The sequence below is a fragment of the Mastacembelus armatus genome, chromosome 10, assembly GCF_900324485.2.
Source record: "Mastacembelus armatus chromosome 10, fMasArm1.2, whole genome shotgun sequence".
In the NCBI taxonomy this organism is placed as follows: Eukaryota; Metazoa; Chordata; class Actinopteri; order Synbranchiformes; family Mastacembelidae; genus Mastacembelus; species Mastacembelus armatus.
In genome coordinates this window covers 8135523-8158247 of record NC_046642.1, presented here as the reverse complement: position 1 = coordinate 8158247, position 22725 = coordinate 8135523, and the positions used below count along the sequence as shown (strand labels likewise).

Sequence of the window (22725 nt, the reverse complement as noted above, 5' to 3'; positions counted from 1 at the left end):
CTGATTAGACAGACTGACAACACTCCAAAAAGTACAATACTCACTGAATTTGTATTCTTACTTATGCCTAAGTATTACATGTTCAAAGCCTGGTTTGTTTTTTATAGTTTTTAACAGTTCTTTTTCTTTCATAAACACACACACAGGTGCTGTCACACAATAACCAATCATGGAATCCATGCATTGAGTGAACACATAATGCTACACATAGGGCTCACAGAGTACCCAAATTTCCCTTTACTATGTAGTTAAAGCATTCAAACAGGATGGGAATTAGAGATTTTGCAACAAATGTTTGCTTAAAATATTTGCCCAGTATTGGTCTTTTATATACTGTTTTGTTGGACTGAAACAAAAAGAGACATAAAAGAAACAAGGGATTGGGACTGTCCGCAAAAATGTACATCTTGCTACCGGTTGCAACATCATGCAGTATTCTTCAAGGTTTTTAGGGCACTAAAAGTTATCATCTTCTGTCCCTGCACGTATACCCTTAGGCCCTCTGCAGCTTGCCTTCTAAATGTCCCTGAAGTTACCGTAAAGACAATAAAAGATGGTACTTCTAAAGTGTTTGTCCTGAGGCTATAAAATGCCACATCTCTGTTCATCAGAGAAACTTCCTCAGTGGATAACATACTATTACGCCAAACAAATATTACAAATAACACTACCACTAGAACATATGTGTCTATGTGCATGATTTTCTATGGTTGTGAAGACAAACATCTCAGAAAAGCTCAGAAATATGCTGATGCAACATATGTGATGTTGACCAAGAAATCAATACCATTTTCTCATAAGAACATTTTTAAGTGACTACATTAACATTACTAGTAATATTTTCTCCAGATTACAGTATTACCAATGGGTATTCTCATTAGCAAACCCTAGTTGCTTAGAATGTAGAGCAGCAACAGTGGTACTGTAGTAGGGGCTAAAGCCCATGTTTGGGCAAACATGACATACTTGTTTTAGTGTCAGTGTGAATACTGGAGGAACAAGAGATCAAATCCTTTCCTTATCAGTGTCTTCTCCAAATGTGGGCATACATTGAAAAATTTCATTAACTTGGGGAAGAACTTGTTCATCTAATATTGATGGCTATAATCCTCTAGTTAAGTGCCACCAAACTGTGTTACTTTCTGCAATCATGTATATTCCGCAGGCAAAATGAAAAATTCATGGTCAGTCTTAGGGAAGCAATTCCTTACTTTACAATTTGTGTTATTTCTGCTGGTCTGGCACAGTTATGTAGGAGTTATGCTCTCTGTTATAAATGTAATGAAAATCTTACAGTTTAACAAACATGTTGTTGATGTGTGTTCACTAAAGAGCCTCATTAAGGGTTTGTTATGTTGTGGACTTGTCAGAACACTGCTCAACCTAATACAAAGTCAAAATCTCTATGATGATAACTATAATAATGGTGATAACTACAGGTCTTCTTGTAAAATAACATTTATTACACAAAAGATCAAGGGATGTGTTAATGCTTGAAAAAAAATCTATCCATCCATCTATACTGTTTATTTTGTTCAGAAGCACAGTCTGGAGTCTATCATGTCATGAGATGCAGGATACACCCTGGTTATCACAGGGCAAATGCAGATAGGTACTGTATACAAGAAGAAAAGAAAAGCTAATAAATCCATAACATGCAATCAGCAACACCCAGGCAGCCAGCACATACAAAACAACTACCAACTTCTTATGAGATGCCAATGCTCAGCACAGTCACCCTAAGAAAATATGTGCATATACATAAACTGACAATATGTTCACGCTAAAGAGAGTGTTTTAAATAAAAACTATGATATCCGTATTCAAGCTGCTTCTTTGAAACAATGAAAAAAGGCATGAACTAAATAAGCTAGAAAAGCACCTCAGTCAGTCACCATACATGTAATCCCATTACACCAAATGATTTCTGGCATTTCTTCTGCCACACACACACAACAGGCAAGCATTTTGCTTGCTTTGAGTGGAGTGAACGGTACTCTTGGTGCCACTTCAGGCATTGTTCAGTACAATGCTCCAGGTAGTACAAGTAGCTGAAGTGCATATAGTACAGTATATTGATAAAACTGAGAACAAAATATAATAGCAAAGCATGTGGGAAAGTAAGTTCAGAGTGTTTGTAGAGTTCTGCAAACACTTGACAAGGGAAATGTTAGAACATGATAAAATGATTACTGTGCACCACCAGCCACAGTAAGTGACTCAACAATGACAGTAACAGTGGAAGGCAGACATTCTCTCACCATTTCTGTTTGACTGATCACTGCTGTGGTGTTTAGATGGCTTGTATGTGCATTGATTTCAGTCTATAAACCTGTTTTATTATTTTATCACAGCTAGGTGGGGAGCTTTGTTATTGAAAGCTTCTGTGCAAGAGCAGTATATTTCATATTGTATTACAGGAAAAGTCATTCAACTGTCCCTCTGAGGGACTACTGACCTATTCAGTGTTACAGTTTTCCAATTGAGGCCCAATTCTCCATGCAACAAATAGCTTGAAACCAAGCACCACCAGTGTCTGCCTAGTGATTTACCATATCAAACATTGAGCTACATTATACTCTGATCAATTTAATAACCTTCCAAAATAACTATAATGCACAGAGCATATCAGATGACAGATATTAGATATGTAATATTATCAGTACTTTTCAGTTTATCACATCTCAAAAAAATAATTAATTACAAAAATAGGTAGCCTGTTGTAAGAAACAACTTTTTTTTTCTTTTTCTAATGTATCCTTTATAGTTTTAATTTGCCCAAAATAAAACTGTTCACCAGCAATTACACAACAAATGTTGTGGCCTTTACATTGTCCAGGATGATTAAAAAGGGAAAAAAGAATCACAAGGGCTCAGAATAAATCTTAAAAAGATATGTTGCCACACATTTTCTGTTTGAGGAAAGATGACAGCTTCACTGTTATCAGAGGAACTACACTAAGCTCCTATAAAAATAACAACTCGTGTTTATTGCTGTTGTCCGCAGACATTTTTAATGGTTCCTAATATTATTAAAAGTTTTTAAAGGTCTGTTTTATCTGTTTCAAGGCATATTATTGTATACAGTACCTTCTCCCTTAAGAACTAGACTTGCCATTGTTAAAAAAAATTATCATGATAAGAGAATTACAAGGGACAAATGGTGCAAAAAGCAGAGAAGCTCACTTTTCAGTAACGGAAAAACTAAACAAAAATTAATAATGAAAATTCTTATGTTTTATCATGTTGCGTGAGACAATAAAGGGCTAGATCACATGAGGTCTTAACACACTAAATGAAAAGATGAGAAATTACGAGTTCATATTGCTAATTGCCATTATATCATATAATGAAAGAACAAAAAAAGAATAATAAAACATCCAGTCTATGAAGCGGCATGAAGCAAATTCCCATATCAAGATACAAATAGGTTATAACCAGTACAATTAAAAAAAACTTTTTGTTAGAAAATCTTAAAACCACATATGGTTTCCTCTTCACCTTATGCAAAAGTGAGTTACATAACAGATCTTTGATGAATATGGTAGATCTAAAAAAAAAAAAAAAAAAGCTGCTGCAATGCACCAAGCACACTGACACCCTGTCCATCGAGCTTTTACACATACATAGTACCAAAATCGTTGACATGTGCTACCCCTAAAAGAGAATAATGAGCAGCTCATATACTTCACATCTAGCTCCAGGTAACATGAACTCTTTCCATCACACACACTCCATCACATTGACAGGTGCTATGCCAGTCCACTTGCTGTCTTGATAGTATCTCTGGTTTCTATCTCCTGCTGGCTGGCATGGTTCTTATGTGCAATGCATAACAGTAGAGAACATGTATTGGTTGGATGGTGCTCATGCAGTATCTGTGGACAACACAGTACATAAACCATTTCTCACCTTTTGTTTCATGATAACAGTAGAGTAAAAAAAAAACAGAGCAAGTACTGATGTTTGATACTGGTACTAAAGCTAGTCTGAGAACAGTATTCCTTGTGTCAGCACTGTAAGAAAGTGATTGCCAGGGTAGCCAAACACTTACAGATACAGGAACAGTGTAATGCTAAAAAGGACCACACTGCACTTGGGATAATGGTATTTGAGTCTCAGCTTAATTCCAAAATGTGGCTCCACTTTTTATTCTGTAACAGTATATGTGTACAAAAGGAGTGTGAGAATTTGAGGAGCAGAAGTCTCTGTCAGAATTAAATCAACTAGTAAGTGCAGACAGCAGAAAACACACCAGCTCCTCTGAAACTCTGAAATGACCCCCTACAGAGTGCAAAACACTCTTGAAATTTTTAATTAACTCTTGAACAACACCAACATGTCCTATACAATAATCCTCACTGCTACGTGAAGACAGAAAACAGTGCTACTACTGGCAGACCGGTGGTTGATTAGGCCAATTAATTTAATTGATAGGTATACCATGAAGCTGTGCATTGTGGAAGATCAGAGGAAGGATCGTCAGGTTTGATGTGAAATCTCTACAAATTCCTCAGGCTTCTGTAAAGATGAGTTTCATCTTTCAAGGAAGAGAGGGAAATGCAGTGGCAAGCACTTCTTTGAAAGAATAGATTCTATTTTCAAAGCCATAAAGTTGCTATTCTGTTTGAGTTTATGTTGCTGGCGTCTTTTTATGCTACATGTATAAAAAGTGTCAGTATACACCCTCCAAAATGTGTGTGCATGTTTGTGCTACTTTTTTATATGTGGTGGAAAATGTTTAAATGGTAGGACTGTTACTGGTGACCTGTCCAGGGTGTACCTGCCTTTTGCCAGAAGAGAGCTGGGATAGGCTCCAGCAGATCACCATGACCCCAATTAGAAATAAACAGGTATACATGATGGATGGATGGACAGTAGGACAGTTTTGGAGTTCTTCTAAATCCAAGATAACTTTGAGTGATTAGGAAAGTTGATAAAAGCTTAGACATACATATGTTCTTCTCAGATTTGCATTAAACATGGGACCCAGAGCCCAATGTTAATGACCATACTACATGTTAATAATCACAAATGCACAAAACCACAGAGTATTGTGTTTCATATTCAGAATATGAACCATGGCAAAAATTAAAAACAGAACAGAGAATAAGGGATAATAACAATAATAGAGATTTACATGGGAGCAACATTCCTGTTATTTCATATACCTGTATAAGATCATTTCCAACTAAATAAAAGATTCAAATCAGATATTTCTGAATTATGTATAGTATGTTATCACTCTGGGGTTGGAACAGATATGGGTATCTTGGAGGTTAACAGATGGTGTCATAAAATGAAATAGGCATCACTCTTAAAATATACCCAGACACTGAGGACATTTATGTCTCTAAAATCATTTTTACCACCTCTGAGGAACAAGGATGAATATCAACACTGAAGACAGCTACAAGGGTAAAAACTTGTTGACTTGCTCATTCCCTTCATATCCATTGGAGCCACTGCCCTAAGATGCATGCTAAATTTAACACTCAAATAGAACGGATTGAATGATACAAACTAAGAATAAATATGGTTTCAAAAATAAGTGAATAATTCTTCTTACAGAAGGCCACATAAATCTTTGCCTACAGACCTCTACTAAATGACTAAATGTCATTTTCAAAATTTTCCTGTCTTGTTCCCCCTTGAAAGGTGACAGAACAAACTTGTCTGAGCCCTGAAGGGTGGTTGAGATTGGTTTATAATCTAGAAAGTAGAGTCCTAAAGCATAGTGCAAAGAAAATTACCCTACTAGAAAGCTTCCTCACTGACTTTACTGCTTTTCTGTGGCAACAGCCACAATGCATTTTACACTTAGTTTTTTTGGATATCGTTCTTTCCTCATCAATTCCTGCAGAATGAACCCTTGTTAATCATGGTTAAAATACAAATTAATGGGATGGCAAAAAATGGTGCTTGATACAGAAAATGAATTCAGATTGCCACGTTTCTTGTGGTAGTCTGTACCCCTGAACTTCAGTAAGGACATCAGGCTTTTAATGTTATATTTTAAATTTCCAAAATGACATGAAGTCTGACTGAACTTACAAAAGCACTATTCAGAATAACAAAGTGAATAGAGAAGGTCAATTATGAATGATTGACTGAGATAGTGAGCCATTTCTGCATCAAAATTGACACAGTTCAAACAGTTATTCATCTCTGTGAAGAATCTATGCCAGGCAGAGCTTGCATATTGATGTGTACTGTACCTAAATTGTCACAAAAGGATAAGTGTTCATTTGCTGCAGTTGCACTAAAATTCAGACTGTGTCGGTGACAGACTTCGTGAATTTCGTGACTGAGCTGTCAAGGGCTTATATGACGCCTGTAAGACACTTAGATGTTCGAGCCATCACAATAACAGATTGACAGACTGATGTGCTTAATTTCACGCTGTGCACACAGTGGACAGAAGAGGTCAAGTCAGGAGTTAGGGATATAGGAGGACAAGTAGTGCTAACAGCTTAAAAGAAAAGCTCCATAGGGGTGGCTTTATTCGTACCTCGGTAATCAGCATTTCACTCAAATAGCACAGGCATACTATATAGGTACAGTAGCATTTTCTCAATATAATGTTTCTGCTCATATAAGAGTATATTTAACTGTTACTATCAAATAGTACAAAGATTATAAAATGAGGGTAATACACCTGAGAAAAGCTGGTGAGACTGATTCAGACTCAGAGACACTCTGTGTGGCAAAGCAGCAAGATCATCACAACAACCCACACCTCCAGACAGACAGAAACTGTGGTGTCAGCAAATGTTTTCTGTCTCCATAAAAAAGACCCCACAAGAAAATGCCCCTGAGAAAATGTCTGACTTGTACAATGAAGACTTCACATAATGAAAAGTCAGGAGCCCAGTTCAATTTTGCTTAAATATGTCTTAGGGATCTGAGAGCTAGCAGATCTAATATGGAAGTCACTGTCGGGATTTAACAGAGTCATAGTGTAATGCTGAGGGCTAAACATAGGAAATTCAAAGGCTGGGGCCTTGGTTGTGTACTCTGCTGCCCAAAACCACTAAAACCACTCTCCTATTTTTATACTGAAATGTCTATTGATGGAGCAGCAACTGAGTTAGATTAGAGAAAGTGAACTTCAACCCTATTCTCTCTGAGCTTATCAAATAAAGTGTTAAAGTGGAGTAGGCCAATCACGCAAAAACAACATTTAAGCATGCATGATACAACTGACGTTTTGCATTAGTCACTGAAAAGAGAAAACAAGGAAAACAAGATATGGACCACTGAAATATTAAATTAGTTGATATATTTTTACATGGTTGTTAATGCATTTTCACGTGATACAGAAGGTAAAGCAACTGTGAAATTGGTGTAAGAAAGAAGGTCAGACTGAAACAAAGCAGGATTTTTCTTCCATTAAATGAGAAAAGAGGGATGTAATGTTCTGTAAGTTAGCATCTCACTGCATGTCAGTGGATTAAGAAATTAATGAAAAGGGGCTAGTCAATCTGACACATCTAAATTAAGAAGCAAGTACCCAAATGACAAAATTAAAAAGGGGAGAATGAAGTAGAGGCTAAATAATTGGCTGGGGAAATTTTGACAGAAAGAAGTGGAATTCATGGCAGCTGTGGAAAAAAGAGTAGAAACAGAGTAGGCAGTGGATGCTCCAGGCAATGCCATCTGTGGGTGGATCTGCAAAGGCTGCATGCCACACACCTGTGTGGGACTGCCTGGGAGATAAGGCCCTCAGCACAATGGCCCTGTGGCACCTGTGCTGCCAAACAGGTGCACAGCCCAGCCAATTAAACTATTAGACAAACACAGGCCTCTGGGAGCAAATTAGCAGGATGCCTAAACATCACAGGAAAATAAAAAGCAGTGGTAAGCACTCACTGTGAAGACCAACAACACTTTTATCCTGAAACTCATTTCAGTGTACAGAATTAAGTTTAATGCTTAATGAAACAAAGTACCGGTTTTGATTTAAATCATTATATAAATGTCTCTAGTGTTTAAACAACAAAATTAGTTCATTTCTATAAATAGTAAAGTTGGACTGCAGTAAGGATCAAAGTTATCTTTCATATATTCAAATGACACTGATATTTCACAATTAATTAATGCATGGAAGCAGTAATAGATGGAGAGATGAACCTGCATGTAAACAGACGATTAATGATGTAAGCTATTACTCTAGCATCCATGTTTTCAACTGTGCTGTCTTATCAAATGGCAAATCTTGAAACATTGATTATATATTAATGTGTCATTGTGGATATTTATGTATAAGAACTACCTTAAAACATTACAACTTTTTTTTTCTTCCATTATCATCATATTACACACATACAATTCTGTTGGAATAGGAGTTTATAATGAGAAATAATGTTCAAAGTTAAAAACTGTAAGGTTCAATTATTGTAGCAAAATAAATAGTAGTACATTATGCACAATTGACCTGTATATCTCAATGTGTATACAGGCTTAATACTACTCAGCCCGATCCAAGGTATTTGCTCATTTGGTGAAATTAAGTGAAGCTTATAATGAATTATCCAAAATCAATCAAATGTAAAAGCAAGCCAGCTGATCATTATTCTAAGGTGTGAATTAGAACAAGTGTGAATGGACTGCTCTGCCAGCTACTTCATGATTAGTTTCAGTATATGATAATATATTGTACAAAGGTTACATTAGCATAGTGGAGTCTGAAGAGCAGCTAACCAAAATGTGGATTCTGTGAATTTCTGTGAGTTGTGACCCATGACAATTAAGTGCATTCACATTAATTAGGAGTAACTTCAAGAAAATAATCAATCCTATGCCTCAGGAGAGAAATAATCAGAGGCGTAGAAACAAGCAGGGTATTGGTGTTTGTCAACACTTGTGTAGTTGCCCCCTGCACATGCACCAAAAAGACTTTCTAAGTGGACTTGACTCCCCACAGTTTCCTGTAAACCAGGAGACAGAGTTCACAGCACTGAAATCAGCTTTTATTATGCTATATAACACATTATGTGTAAAATGTGCATTTTGCTTGTACATTTTACAGCACACTATAAATGCTATAGCTATCGCTTATCCTGATGTATCCAGGGTCGCAGGGTGTCTTGAGCTAATCCCGGCTGACCCTGGATAGATTGCCAGTTTATCACAGGCACACTATAAATCTTAAATATACCCATTACCTTGTTAGCCAACTAAATCTTTGCATACAGCAAACCAGTATGCCATGGATGGTCAATGGCATACTGGTTTGCCAATGACTATCCATCAATGGTCGGATTAATTCCTCTTCTACTGTAATTCTGATTTGGAAGTGCAGTGTTTTTATGAATGAAATCATTTATTTCTATACATGAATGGATGTACTGAGGATCTATCTTTAACAAGAACACAACTCTGTCTTTTCTTCCAAACCTGTTAATGTAACATAATGTAATATAATGCAATGCTTGCAGCAGCATACAAATAAAAGCTACTATGGGGTCACACATGCATGTCCTTTCTCTTTACCCAGGATCAACATAAAAAAGCATTTCACTTCTCCAGTGACAATTTAATATGCACCATTCATTGATTTGCATTAAGAAACATCTCCTCATCAGTGGGCTGTTTAATAATTTAGATGCTCTGCTGTCACTTAGGATTTTGCTGCATTAGCAGGACCAAATTAAAACGCAACATCCCAGTTACAGCAAAGAAAGTGGAGAATTTGGTTAATAAGTAGAGAATATGCTGGGAAAAAAAGTGAGGCCTTATAATGAATGACTCAAGAGCCAAGCAAGACTTCAAGAAAGAGCTGGAAAAAATAACCTAAATTTATGTTTATTATAGTTAAACAACATGTTTTTCTATTTGAAATGTTAATAGACAAGGAAATAAATGAAACTATGAATTACCAAGAGTATAAATATATTTACATATACCCATGGCATTTTTATACTAATGACTTCCATACTCTGTCCAGATCCCACTGAGATGTACAGCAACATGTTACATAGAATTAGAATTTGACTAATGTGCAAATGCTGCTCAACAGAAAAAATAACCTTTGAAATCAAACATATAGCTTGAGTAAGAACTCTTGTGTTCACCTTGTGCTTGTACAGTACTTGGGCTTTATCTCTTAGTCCATGCTTTTGGGTAAACCCACCATGTTGTGCTCGTCAGAGCCTGTTATGTGGGATATCAGCTTGTTCCAAAGGACTACAGCTATGTTCAGAGGAAAAGTGGGAAATCCAAACAAACATTGTAAAATGTGATGTGTTTCTACAAAAAGTACAAAAAGGAACAATTAAACGTGAATCTCTTGATTTGGATAATCCATCTATCATTGTGCCAAGAACTGTGTGAGTTGTGTATTTGCAAACTATTAAAAAAAATTCCAAGTACAAGGAAGAGTTAACCATGAGTAAAAACAAAGTCTTAGTTACTAACCTGACAGGGTTACTAGTGAGAGATACTCTGAGGGACTCCAGACAATTGAGCAGCTTTTCTTCCGTGATACCAGAACGTAGCTCATGGACATATTCTTGCGATGATAGTGTGCACTCATGCTTGCTGTTCCTTAGTCCACCCTGAAAAAAAAAAAAAAAGGAAAATAATTAGATTAACATCATGCAACATTAACACCTATGTTAATGTGATTAAAATATCATAATATATACAATGGTGATGAATAAAATTAATTTGAAATTATTGGATACCCAAGCATGATTTGCATCAATATATATTTGTATAATTCAAGTGCAAACACGTAATATGAATTGTTCTACTGAAATAAGACAACAGAAATATTGAGTCTCATATTTAATTGGACAGTAGAGAACAGACAGAAATATACCATAAAGATAATGTCATACTGCTTTTATACTGATGAATAACAATCAATATGAAAGACTAAGGTGGACTAAGGAATCTGACAAAGGTGCTAGTGATAAAAGCTAGACAAAACTACTTTAATTCAGAAAGAAAAAAATGACTTAAGTGTTCAGAGAGAATCTCTCTTTTTCCTCTATCAGCCAAGTTTCTACTGATGGACTGTCTTCACAAAGAGCCTAACAAAGACATGGTATCTGAGGTAAAGGGATTCTTCTGCCTTCGCCACAGAGAGCTCTAGGGATACAGCGCTAAACCGATGCTTACACAATGAGACCATCTATTGGCTGAAATATACATATTTCACAGGAGAGAAATAAATTTACACTAACCGTTTCCCAGCTCAGAGTGGAATCAAAAATGTACATTATATTAAGCTACAGATTGATTCCAAAGTTACTGGGTACTACAGGTTTGATGTGTCCATCTAGTGTACCATCAATGTAACTTTTAAGGAATACAAATGAAAAAACATCTGTTTGCAAATTGATTAAATTCCCTGCATTATCTCTACACTCAGTATAAGCTCCAAGAATAAATCTGTGCTAAATGAACTATTTTCAGGTTTTGTTACTCAAGTGGGTGGTGAGTCAAGGTACCATACAAAACAAAATGTGGAAACATGCTGCAGACGCAGCCTCACACATGCCTGAACCAGACTGTTAGGCAAAATCATCCTCACTGTGTTCATCCCTGGACTGCTGGTTCCCCACAAAGTGAGCTGTGCTAATAGGCAGTTTGGGAAGTAATAAGCTAGCTCATTTATCTGGAGAAAAGAGAGGCCTGCTGCTCTCCTGCAATGCACAGTCAACATGAAAGAAACTTGTTTTTATGTGCTGAATAGCAGTGGCAGTCTAACAACAGCAAACAAACAATAATTTTCTGCTTTACTGTAGGTGTAAACCTTAGATTGATAAAAAGGCTAATGTAAAATCATGATTCCTGCCAACATCAAACCTTTTGTAAGAAACACCAAAAAGCATGTAACGCGTAAGACTTCTGCATCACTGCTTTAGGTGTGCATGGAGGAATTATTCTGACACGGTGACAAGTAAAATCTCAAAGACGCTAAACCTGAGGGTGTCTAGTTTTCCAAAGTATAGTCAGATTGTGTAATACATACAACTTTTTTTGCTTTTTTCATTTTTCTGTCTTTCACAGCTTGATCTATACAAACACTTATGTCATTCATCATTTATCCAAGCACCGTTGTCACACCGGGTGAATGTGGAGGAGTAACTGGCTTAGCTTTTATCTAACTGAAGGTACCTATTAGGCCACAGGGAGAGGTGAGAATTCTGCTCATTACTATCTAGATTTTTCAATTACTACCTACAAGTACCACAAGACTCTTTGTTGCACACTTCTAACACTATTTTATGTGCTTTTTGGTATCAACGATGAACACCTACACTCAAGAAATAACTGACAATTAATTCATTGAACTGATAAAACCAGATAGGTATGGGAAAGCTAGACAAAGTAAAAAGAGTAAGGCACATACTTTCAGACACTTAACAAAACACTGCAATGAAATGTGGGTACTTTCAGTATGCAAGAATCCACTTCAAGGTTCAGCTTAGACTGTAATGTAAAACTGTCTTTATAGTAGGTACAATGATGACAATTACATTTTTCTGCTTGTTTAAGTACTCTAAGAAAACTATGCACTTTCAAGTACATTTTTTAGAACCGCTTGAAATTCAGTTCTCAAACAAAAGTTCATGCCATCTGTATTTCACTCATTTATAAAACACATACTCAACCTAAATAATCAATGCAACTGTGAACTGTGCCTGTTTCCTTGCATCTGACAGAACACACAATTTCTTTCTTTAGACTCTGAAACCACAATCTTTCTATTTCATTAACTTTGAAATATGAAGTCCATGAAATAAGCAGCTTTCAATCACAGCCCAATAATCTTCCATTGTCACACTAAAAAGGGTTCTCAAATAGGGTACGTGCAACCAAGGTAACTCTCTAAGGGTTACTCATGAAGATGTCTAAAAATGATGAACAAAAACATTTTGAATTAATGTCATAATGTGATAATCAGGCAATCCAGGCATGATGGTTCATCAGTTAGCTAGGTTTATTTTAAGGTTGCTTTTTTACCATCTGGCCAGAGAAAATTATGTTAACTAGATAAGCATGTGGTGCTAATCTGACAGAGATACAGAAACCTGCATTCGCACTTAGAAGAAACTTAATAAGTTGTTAATGTTATTATAATAAATTTATTCAGCTTGACTGCCAGCACAGCTGAAATATTAAAAATATTCCTGTCCCCACAAGCAGGAACAAATATAGGATATTATGGTCAAACACTACATAATATTTACCCTGTCAAATAATATGCATAACAATGTACAAACAATTTGACATGCAATGAATACATAATTGTTTATTTTCCTCCAAAATATAAGAAAAACATTAACAACAACTGGCATTTATTTTCTGTCCCCTGAAAATAGCATGTTTGATTGTTGTCCCATCACAGCAGTGAAATCACTGCAACTGTTTTTGCTATAGAGAAGACTAGGGTTTTCAAGACAAACCACTATCTGCAGTGGATCACTTTACATAATACACAAATGCAACAACAAGCATGTTGAGCAGAAAGCTCATGTCAGTACTGTGCTGAAAAAAGCTTAAACAATAACGGCAGGTAAGATCTATGGAAGCCATACTGCTGAGTTTTACACAACCTTGCTCAGGACAGCGTTGCTGCATAAGCAAGACCTGAATTTCAAAATTTAGACACCACTAATAAAACTAACATTCACCAGTAAATAAAGACTTAAGATTAAGTTGGTCCAAACACAGCAAACCTTGTGTACTGTAACAGAAAGCAGTCACCATTTCATCACTGCGATTGTACTTTTAGATATGGCTGGTTAGTCAGCTACATTTACAGAAAATCACTTTGTCAGTAATACACAGAGCAGTGAGAGGAAAACACATCAACCACTTTTTATTTATCTTCTTATCTCTCAGTAGTTCCCAGCAGGCGTACCACTATGTCCAGAAAAGCTAGAGCTCTGGTTTCACCGCATGTTCTGACCTCTGGAAACCAAATACACTGACCATAAACTGCTTTTTCATGACCCAAGCCCAAATCAATGGAATCCTTTGGGATAATATCAACATTACACCACCACACTGGCAGCACAGAAACAATCTAAGGACAGAGAGGGAGCATTACCTGCTGGCTACTGGGTAATAGAGTTTTCCCCTTCAGGCTCACCAAAATGGTCAACAGAAGAAAATGGTCAAAAAGAGACCCTAGAGAAAGAAGGCAGGGAGAAAGGAGGAATAAAGGATGAGGGAGAGGGATGTTGTGTGGGTAGTCTGTGATGAAGCAGCAAGATGTTAAAAGTGAAAGAGGTAGAGAAAGTATGGTGGAGATAAAAAAAAAGCAAGGGATAGATACAAATAAAGTGGAGAATGGAGGAGAAAGGGCAAGGCAGAGAAATAGAGCATCAGGAGACACTGCAACCTCAACAGTAGAGGACAGACACAGCCTTTTGACCACAGCCTAGAGCCTCATCTCCTGCCGCTTATTGAATCCCCTATTTGTCGATAACAGTACTTCCTGCCAAAGAAAATAGTGCTGGGAGCAATTACTTGAGCAAGCCTGTCAATTTCATTTTGGGGGGTTAGGGGAGCATTGAGGCTCATTCCCTCCTCTGCTATCACCTCTGTCGTCCTTCCTCTATGCCACTGGGAGTGACATAGTGTTGTGGCTTCCACAGAGGGCAGGGTGGGGAGACAATGCCAAGGTGGCTGCATCTACCTCTACAAGTCATCTTCACCTGTAATGAGCCTATAACAAGCTGGCAGCATTCTCAGTGCCCAGTGCTTTGCACACCCAGGCAGACTGATAGATATATTATTCAGCCTCTTTGTCAGCTTACTGGAAAACCACATGGTGGCAACATGTCTGGTCTGGAAGCCAGACCAAGGAGACAGCTGCTTCTATTCTGCCTGCCTTGCTAACCCTCTCTCTCTCACAAACACCTACATGCAGTTTTCTGAAACAGGGGTGTCCAATGTTCATCAAGGGCCACTATCCTAATTTTTTCAACTTAAAGATTCCCCTCATTCAGGTAATCAGCAGTGGGCAGGACACGGATAGTTGGAAAACAAACAGGACAGCGGCCCTAGAGTACCAGAGTTGGACACCCCTATTCTAAACAGTTCTTTATCCTTTACCCTGTTGTGTGATGAGAAGTCACAAGTGATGAAAGAGCTGAAAAGAGCACCCATGTTTCTATAATTCATAACAGCAGAGATTACCATGCTACAATTTCTTCCAATGAAAAACATGAAAGTCATCCAAAGCTTTGCATCCGAATGTGTGTATACCAAAATAATGCCACCACGGCATTACTCATCACATCACTGAATGGTATTCAAACGTAGCACAATTCACCCAATTCTTTAGCCTTATTTTGAGGTAAAGGAAAAATGTAACAACCAAGCAATAAGTGATTTTTTTTTATTTGACAGAGTTGTCCTTGTTGCTTGGACAAAGTGCAATGATGTCCAAACACTGCTTGTTTTACAGTGCTGAATAAAATTGTTTTATAGAGAAGCCATTCAAGGTAACTGTCAACACATTCTCAACACCTGATGGTATGATAGTGATATATATTTGACAAAATAAAAGGCTTGCAGGGCATATCCTCAGGGAAAAGTAAAAGTAGAAAAGCAAATTCATCATTCAACATTTACAGAACGCTGCTGCTGAGACAAACATATTAAAACACATTAATGGGACCCTTACAAACACACACCCCAAAAGAATCACTGCCACAAAGTCAGAAAATAATGAAAAATATAATTATTCCTTCTTAGTATTAATTAATGTATAATCACAAGAGAACCATTATGCTCTTTTTTAAAAATAACACAATATAGATACGATCTGAGCAATTAATGCATATTATACTGTATGAGAGCATTGTATAACTTAATTTCCTGCTCATTAGGGATTGCTAGATTGGTTGAGAGGAAAGATACTGCAAGAATGGGTAACAGTCTACAGACAGCTAGTTCAAATGTCACATCTTACACCTTTGTCTTATAATACAAGCATTATCTATAAATGGTGCTGTTAACTTTGTGAAGAAATGTTTGCATGCAATAAGCACACATTTTTATAAAAAGTTTGGCATGTATCTGCTGTAAATTGGTAAAGGTCAACGGGAACACGGATCAGTTGAGATGCTGGTTGGCTGGACAATGACTTTTCCCTAGCCGTACTTAAAGGACAGAGTCCTGCTGCCGGCAGATAAGACATTTCATCTAGCCACCAGGGCGCTGGGCTCCCAGCTCAGTGGGCGATTTCCCACTAGACCATGTGGCCAAGCATTTCACCCCATTTCTCTTCTCCTCCATCTCAAATTCTGTCTCTTTATGTTTTACCTTATTTCATTCTTCTTTCTATCTGTCTATCTGGCTGTCCTTCACTCAATCCTCAGTGAGGAGGTTTTGAACCCTAGGTGATGGCTATGAGGAAATATGTGTATATCTGTATGCTCTGGAGGCTTTTTCTCCTTGTTTTATTTATTTTCTTCCTCTATCTTCTCCCTATTGTGGTCAGAGGCCATGTCTGTACAACTAGAACTTCCTGATAACACTGCACAATTAAGCCTACAACATGCTCTCAATAATCAGTAGAATGTTGACTCTTGTGTCTAGACGCAACTGGCTCACTACAAAAAATACACAAGAACTAATGAAACCTTAGGCCTGAAACAGCTTGACAATGATATCACAGGGTTCATTTTATAAGACACAGTAGCCAATGACAAAGACACGTCATGTTGTTTGTGTATCTGTGTGTGTTGATCCCCAAGGTCTGGAGGAAAACACATACAAAACCTGAGGATAGTAAATAATTCCATTCCCTTTTTTATTTTACCCCAAAAAAAAAAGAAATCCACAATAGTTGGTAAGGGTAATTCAATTACAAGTAGGGATATACTATCTCAATATTTGTGTGTGGGTGTGTGTGTGCATATGCATAAATACGTGAAAGGGCAGATGTAAAAAATATGGGGCAGCTCAACCATGGATTTGAATAGATATGAGATTTATTTATTCAGAACTAGAATTTTACAGGAATATGTGTTTTTTTTTTGTTTTTTTTTTTAAAAGGGCCTTGTTCTTATAAATGGATTTTAAAGTTTCAAACAATACAGAATGGAGCAAACCAATTTTTTGTCTAGAATTTACTTGTCATTCAGTATTGAATAAAGAATGGTTCTTTTTCTTAAAGCAAAAACCTTGTATCAACTTTAGATATCAGCACATTCAATGTCAACTAAAATACATTTCTCCAACCCCATTAAAAATAACTGTATGTGGAAGGCTGAATGAAAAATGTTTATTTTTGTTGGAGGCTGCATCAGAAATAAAATGTTTATCTGCATCTCCTAAAGATGTAAAGTATGTTTTACTTGATGCAGGAGATGATAGTCAAATAACAACATTGAATATGGTTACTAAGATTATTTAGCGAACACATTCCTAACATTGTATTATATGTCAATTGTTTGGCAATTTTTTTTCCTCATCCTGGAGCACTTTTGCTGTAACCACTCCCCACTTTAAACCTGCAAGGTCAATGTTAACTTGTCCGTGATGCTTCCACCTTGACCCCTACCTGACTAACAACAACAGCGATTGTGTTTACGTCTTTGAAGGGTCTCACCTCCTTTCCTTTTCTTTCATGTTTTTAACTTTAGCTGGACTTATGCTAGTCACTTAAAGCTTTGAAGAAAACACTTGCACACACACCGAACACCCACCTACTGGTTTTGCCCCATGTGGACAAGGAGAGGGCAGACCAACCAGCACAGTCAGCAAACTCGCTTGGCCTTAATCCCACTCTAAATTGACCTACAATATGCCATTATCAGTGATTCAATATTAACTGAAAGATTTCCACAATGACAATCAATCTGAGTCAAGAAGAGCAGGACTCCTTAACATCACACAACATTAAGTGGAATATTAAAATCAAATCCAAAATTTACTTGGTGGCCCCAGAAACCCCACACAAATAATGGCATGCAACTGAACGATTATAAACCCTTTTCAACCACAAAAACCTGGAAGATGCAGTGTAAATGCATGTGTTAAAAAGAAATAATATCAATGAAACATGATCTTGAGAGGAACATATCTAGAAGACTGAATTTTGTGAGAAGTGAGAAGGAAAAAAAAGAAAGAATAAAGCCAACCTGTTAAACACAAAATGAGGCTGTTTACAATACAAAACTCATAGACAGGAGAGAGAGAAGCTGTAGCCCAGTAAGACTGGCAAATGAATATATACATAAAATATTGGCACTTCAAACGGTTAAGCAACACAAAATAAGTAGAGCGGAGAGGGCTTATTGACAGAGAAATTAATCCTGCAGGAACCAATCACTCCCATTTTTACATAATACCAGTGTTAAAGAAAAATACCACCCAAAGAGACCATCACATTTTTATGCACACTAATATACAGTTATGTGCATTTTTGTAACATAACATACATGTTGGGAGTTCGGGATTATTGGGTTTATAATAAGAGACATATCTGCTCTGGGTTTCTGGAAATGGGTATGATTTTGGAGCTGTGCACAGCCATATGCCCAGCGGATGTCACACATTACAAAAATAACACCTGAATTTTGCTTAGTTAACTTCACTCATTAACATGAATTTTTTAGTGTTGTGCATTTTTGCATGTGTATTTAACGAAAGTCCATTAATAGCACTGTTAGTGACTGAGGAGAGAATGCAATAAAGCGTGAATCACAACATTTTTTGTATTTTCTGTGTGTGTGTGTGTGTGTGTTACAGTATACTGTATCTGCACATATGTTAATATAATTTTACTCACATTTGTATGTGCACGTTTGTGCAGTACATGTACGTTTTGGGGTTGTATTTATGTGTGGTGCAGAATATCCCTCTAAGCAGTTCTCTCTGTGCTTTGCAGGACTCATGTCTGCACTGAATTTCAATGACACCTCTATAAAGATAGGAGCAGATGTCAGCCAGCTCGCTGAAAGTCAGGTAGAAGACAGTGAGAAAACTAGAGTGAGTAAAATTGAGTGCACACTAGCTGCAGAGAGAAGTCTTAAGTTATGTGTCTATTTGCAGTAAGTACGATTTACTGTAAAGCTATAAAATGAAAGAATATGTCTTTTAACATGAAAAACACTGAAAGACGGCTGATGAAAAGGTTTTTCAACATAAAATCATTACAGAGAATTATGGATTTTTTTTCCTCCACTAACTCAACCTAAAAATAAGCCCTTGCACTGACTCACCCACACTGCTTTCAAGATAATGCACTATACTCCAACCACTCACAAATCAATTCAAGGTCAGCAGGTGTCTAGATATTGTCCCAAAAGTTCCCTGGAAGCAGAAAGACATGAAGTACTTTCTATGCAGATGAACTGAAAAAGTAGTCAAATTTCAGTTTTATGAAAGTGACAATGATGGAAGAAAACTTGAAAGGCATATCAAGCTATCTTGGTGCTTCTCTGCCCCCGATTTACTCCCTGTGTCATGGCAGAGGGGGTTAACAAGTGAGCTGTTAAGCAGGTGAAGTCACACAGGACCTAATTTATGTTTTCACTGTGGTCTCTGTTGCATTGATTGCCACGTGAACACCTAATGAACTCTGTACTTTGTGCTTGTTTCCAGCTCTGGGAATCTGAGTATGAAGCCAAAAGCAGAAAGTTTGTAGAAGGCCAACATAGCAGAGATAGGTTTGAAGATAGGAAAACAACTCAATGAATAAATGAGCAAGAATACTGATGCTGGTTTCTAATGTGTGTCCTATTTTATGCTCCTTTGTCCTTCCTTGCCGACCCTCTCCATAAGGGACTAACCTTGCTAAATCATACATAGTGCAAACACACTATAAGAGCAAAAGGTCCAGGTTAGTCTGATGTATGCTTTCCACAGTGATTCAGCTGAATAATAATTCCAGTTCCCACTTCAAACCACACTTCAATTATCTTTTGCTGACTTAAAAAGAGATTATGCGTGTTGACACAAAGTGAGGAAACAGATCATGAGTAGAACCCTTAACCAGGGAGAAAAGTGGGTTTAAGTCATTCTGAGTAGGCAAGACTAAGCCCGAAAGCCAATGGAGTGCTAGAAAGTGATTGAGAATGATAAGAACAAGATATTCAGCTATTTCTGAACTGTTTATACACACAGCTGAAAATGTACACATTCTGCATACACTCAGACACTGAGTTTGACATAAGGTCACTTTGTGGTGCAGTTATTGAATTTATTTTAGGTGTTGGGTGATGCAGTGCTATTTCGCACAGATGCAGTACACAATTAGCCACTTTAATGGGTTGGACTGGCCCTGATCCTATGCTCCTACTGCTGGAAATAGTAGCTATAGTGGTGAACCAAACTCTTAGCTGACCCTAGGTTACAGCCTTATGCTGTGTGGTACAGCAAGAGGCAGTATCTAGCTTCACCTACTATGGCCTGTTAGAGGACAAAACTTGGGGAACATAAAGTTTATGCACTGTAACCCTAATTAAATGCAGGCAGAGCCCCCAACCTCTTCACTGTTTCTTGACTCACTGACTTACATTTGAGTATACTCTCCAATTATACAGTGTGTACCAAGGAAAGGTTGGTGAGTTCGTCCTGATCCACTTAACATATGCATGCAAATTTTAAGGCATTGCTCAACAGCTTGAGTAGACACACCAATATAGGCAGAGTGAACCCTAGGCTCATAGAACAAATGGTACAAACCATAACCTTCCTGAAATAAGTCTGCACTCTTATCAGTATAACACACAAAAGCCACAACCTATCCTTCCCTGGTCATCCACTCTAACCTGAGAACAAACTGCCAACAATGTGCAATAAATAACAAAGAGGAAAAAAAATAGGCCGGATGACTGAGGACAAAAACTGGACTCAGGTAAACATGATTTGGCAGGGACATTAATGATGTTCAATCCCTACACAGGTTCTGTGGGCAGATTCTGATGGAGGGGACAGCCGTGATTTACGACAATGGCAGTCCTGCGAGAATGGCGATGGGCCGTGCCAGAAGCAGAATGGCTGGTATGCGAGTGTGTTTGTATCTGTGTTAGTGTTTATGTTTGCAATACTGACCCTCAACTTGGACAGGACTGTAAATGGGAGTAGACTGAGCTGTGACAAGGTAAACACACATGGATGTCCACACAAATATCCACACATGCACACACAAACTCATGTACAAACTCACAAAGCAAGAAAGAACTGCATTTCCTGAACCTCAAAGTAGTAGGATGGGTACATTGGATTTCGATATTATTTCCAGGGCAGTCTGCTTTGATCTCCGTCTCATGTCTGTATTGGGGTCGTTTCATCTCTAATAACCACCGATACATTCCCTGTCCTCTTCGGTGTTAGCTAGACAAACAGGATTTCAAATTGTCTGGTGCTTCCCCATCAGAGAAAAACATGATCTATGAAATATCTTCCCATGAAAAACCCATAGTGAGAGATTATCTTCTCATCAAAGAGACAGCACAGCTAACAGATATGGGTAGGGAGAGGTGATCTGTATTGAGAGAAACACAATGTGTGTGAAGCATGCGGTATGTACAGCTGTGTGTTTTCATTTGTGTTTCAGTGCATGTAAAAAGACAAATAGCAAAACAGATTTAGAGAGAACATGAAAGCAACGCAGTACCAATGTAATTTCAGCCATTTTGTCTCAAACCTAAAGAGGTTCCCCTTTTAATCATCATGAGATGCCTTCACATTGAGGTCTCAGGAAACAAAAACTGTTTCTTCTAATATCTACACTACTGCTTCATCTCCATAGAAAGTCCGGTTCATTCAATAACAGTAGAAATACCTATTCATCAAGGTGTCTCTGTCCAGGCCCTGCCTAATAACACAAAGAGAGATCTTTAACTGCCCATAAATGAAGGCTACAAACTTTAAAGAAAGTACTTGCATCAGCAGAGCAACAGCTTAACAGACTCTCTCCCAGGTTGGGCTTGACGACTCCAACAAAGCAAGATTAATTTGCCTGTTGAACTGAGGCTGATGCTCTAGCCATGGCATGCTGCCTAGCTGATGTTGAGGTGCAGTGGTGCCTCCCATGCACCAGAAACATTGGTATAATGTCAACAGTGCAGCATTACAGGCAAAACTAGAATGGCAAGCAGGCTTCCACACCTTTGATGAGATGAACATTTCGTCATATAAATCGTCATATAAATCTAATGTCACAATCTCATACATTTGTGCAAAAAATAACTAGAAAAATAACAGGAGACGCAATACAAGATAGGCAGATGGTCATTATTTAAGGCTGTCAAAGTTAAACCTACTTTTTTTGTTTTTATTACATGCACTTTGGGGTTCACCGACACTCAAGGCTCAGACAATTAGTGTGGATCTTGAGGACCTGTAGCATTTATTAGATGCTCACTGACCTTACAACATTTTCAATTTTCTGTCTGCATTACTAGTAACTTCTCTGCTCCAATCAGCCATTTTACCACATTCTGCTGCCATGGCATCACTCCCCTCTCTCCTTCTCCTAGTTCTCACTCAACACACCCATCTGTTGTTGCTTGTTGGGCTCGAGTTTGCAGTGTTGTCCTTTCAGCATTTCTTTGAGCATACAGTACCCTTGAGGTTATTCTGGAGAATATTCTGGAAAGTATTTGAGATTGTTTTTGACAATAAACATATATTTAGTAAAGTAAGTATTTATGTCTGCTCACATGTTGATATTAGGATTAAAAACTTGAAAAACATCCCTTTAAGGTACATTAATAAATTATAAAAAAAAAATTGATTACT

At 37.5% G+C, this 22725-nt stretch overlaps 1 protein-coding gene across 9 annotated transcripts in view; it reads right to left on the bottom strand.

Annotated features, from left to right (window-relative positions):
* Positions 1 to 22725, bottom strand: part of diaph2 (diaphanous-related formin 2) — a 340283-nt gene that overhangs the window by 243489 nt on the left and 74069 nt on the right. For all 9 annotated transcript variants that reach the window (XM_026329686.1, XM_026329687.1, XM_026329689.1 and 6 more), the window contains one exon: positions 10420 to 10559. In XM_026329686.1, coding sequence (XP_026185471.1) covers positions 10420 to 10559 — 140 coding nt within the window. The remainder of the gene's footprint in view (positions 1 to 10419; positions 10560 to 22725) is intronic.